At 36.6% G+C, this 2,712-nt stretch overlaps 1 protein-coding gene across 1 annotated transcript; it reads left to right on the top strand.

Moving 5' to 3' along the window:
- Positions 1–15: 15 nt before the first annotated feature.
- Positions 16–2,709, top strand: LOC106937910 (uncharacterized; the record flags this gene model as incomplete). Its single annotated transcript, XM_015019653.1, has 7 exons — positions 16–352; positions 732–818; positions 980–1,120; positions 1,216–1,340; positions 1,794–1,930; positions 2,037–2,130; positions 2,610–2,709. Coding segments are annotated over exons 2-7 (679 nt in total), but the record flags the coding sequence as incomplete, so codon positions are not given.
- Between the last annotated feature and the right edge of the window lie 3 nt (positions 2,710–2,712).

The following is a 2,712-nucleotide window of genomic DNA, read 5'->3' as shown; positions in this document are numbered from 1 at the left end:
TTAAATCCATGTCCAAGCGATATTACATAGATATGTGTTTTATTTATTTAAGAAAAATAATATAAATTTAGCAAAAGATGTCTGGGTTGAGACAAAATAAGTCACGTTGGCTTTATGGCTTTTCAGGTCAACAGTAATGCTAACTGTCCAGCTATTTTTTTTATTTTTTTGCTAAGTAAATTATATCGTTGGTGCCACGAGTTTGCTAAACTAGCTATTAGCTGCTCTGCTCCTTTTTTACGTTAGTCCATATTTTATTCGGGTTGAGTATGTCTAACACAGTTTGGTTCATTTTCAATTAGGCCTCACGACTCTGAAGTGTTGGAACCGCAAGCGGGGGCTAATAGTCCAGGTAGTTTCATAGTTAACACTGAATTTGGCGCGAGTGATGTCTCTCCCTCGTGCCCAGCACAATACCTCCACTGTAAACCGTGCTTGACTCCTCCATTAACCGTTGCTAATGCTAATGGAAAAGCCGAAAAATAAGCGAGGCAATTTAATAAACTGTTATAGTTGTTACAAAAGGACAGGGTGTTTAGCAACTGTCTAACCTAGATAAGAGTCCAACGAAGTCAAGTTACTTTGTGCCCAAGCCATTAATGTGTAAACTTTAATTGTGTTCTATAAAAACCATGTAATGTAAGCTGCTCCTTGTGATGCAGTTGGTACGTTTCACAAATTGAAAGGATTCCAGTACTAAAGATGAATGACTGAGGAATTATGTCCTGCAGGAACCATGTTGATTAAAACAAGACTTGGCGAGCTGCAAAAATTTGTCCGACTAACAGAGCCGAATCTGAAGGAGTTTTTGATAGCAGGTAAGACACTGGTAGTTGTACACAGGAAGCTATGAAGTGCTTGTAATGTTACTTCACATTGTTTATTCAAAAGTAATGTCCCAGAGTCTATGCACATGTGAATATTAGAGCAACATAACTTCATAATTGTGGTTTAGACAAGCATTTGTCTTTTTCTCTAGCATTCACAAAATTTGGCGTGCCAGCTATAACAGAGGGCGTGAAGGTTGTTGACAGTTCTGGAACCGAGTTGGATGAAGATGTATTTGAGGATGTTGTTAAGGATCCCTCTGCTGGAGTCCTAACCATCAAATATGAAACCGGTTTGTTATATTAGTAATTCATGTTAGTATTTAATAAGCTTGCTATTTCATAGTGGTTAATGTTTTTGTCTTTCATCTGCTTCTCTTATGTTCAGAATTTGTTTCCATGGTGGAATCGCCTGAGGAATCTCAACCAAGCTCATCTGATTCTCAAGAGACACTCATTCTTTCAGAGAGTCCTTCCGCTAAACGCCAGCGCCTGGACACAGAAGCTAAGCATGTAAGAATTGACTTGCGCAAAACAAAAAGTATATTGTTTTAAAAGCCTTTATCACCATTTCCCCCAGAAAACCTGCTATGCTCAGTAGGGGTGCTAGAACAGTTTTTGTGTTAAATGTTAAAAGTTACAAAAAATCAGAGGTGCAATAACAAATCTCTGCACCTGTCAAGGGACAGGTGCAGAGATTTGTCAATTGGTTTGCACATCCTCTGACCAAGTTCAGTGCGTCAAACCTACCTTTGTTCATTTGTACTGTTACTAGGGCATAAAAAAACCCTACTTATAATGAACAAACAAGTAAAATAAACAAATAAATGTTGGTGGTCCACCAGTCTTATAATACACGCTGCTTTATTATCGCTTATATTTGAGAAGAGAATGTTTTTTTGTTTTACTAACAATTACTGTTTTGATATGTATTTAATAAAAGCTGAAATGTTTTGTTGTTTGAAGTTGGTGGAATCCATTCTTAACAACAAACCTGGAGGCGAACGGATCATGAAGGAATATAATCGAAGCAAGTGCCTTACAGATGAAACCAGAAGGAAAATGGTTAACATACTGGCAGCTGATATGACGGAGAAGAATGGGTAATTTTGTAAATGGGCTTTAGTTAGCTGTCTAGATGAAATAAAAGTTTTTGTTAAATCCAGTGCATACCTTGGATAATATACCTTGTCCATTTTAATTTTGCAGGACATCACCACCCAGAGAGGTTAAAGAAATGTATGCCAGAGGAATTGTGAGCTTATTCCCCTACCTCAGTGATCCATTCTCCAGGAATGGTTATGTAAGTCACATACTATAATTGACTGTGTTCGGTAATCACAATAACACATTGAAAACTTTTAGTTTTTAATCGGATTATATGTTTAACTGATGCAGTTGCTTTGAAAATGATTTTCCTTAGGTTGCAATTGTGAAATTGCTGCGGATATATTTTTTTCATATTTCACCAGTGTTTTTTATATAAACCTTTTAAAAATATAACCAATAATGCTATAAACAGTTTAAAATCATAAATCCATTTGTGGACATTACCTTTACCAAGTTATATTTAAATTCTGAGATGTCTGCTCTCAGCAGATTTACTGGTTGTATCAGTCAAAATCATGTGATCTGACATTTTATTGCCATTTGATTTTCTGATTCAGTGCTTGTAGTGGCAACTGTTTGGTTTGCATAGAAATTCTTCATCAGCTTTTAGCTATAATTCTGATGTTCTTCTTTCTATGTCTGTCTGTTTTTGCAATCCTTTTGATCCTCAAGGAGCATTATTATGATGCTGCAAGTGGTACCGGGTACTTAGCCTGGAGGATAAAAACTATTCAGAGATCCACTGCTAGAGACAGACGATCATCATATGGAGGTA

This window comes from Poecilia latipinna, unplaced genomic scaffold, assembly GCF_001443285.1.
Source record: "Poecilia latipinna isolate Pla-1442-1.1 unplaced genomic scaffold, P_latipinna-1.0 Scaffold2466, whole genome shotgun sequence".
Taxonomy (NCBI): Eukaryota; Metazoa; Chordata; class Actinopteri; order Cyprinodontiformes; family Poeciliidae; genus Poecilia; species Poecilia latipinna.
The sequence above is the reverse complement of the archived record's forward strand: the minus strand, read 5'-3'. Positions and strand labels throughout refer to the sequence as shown.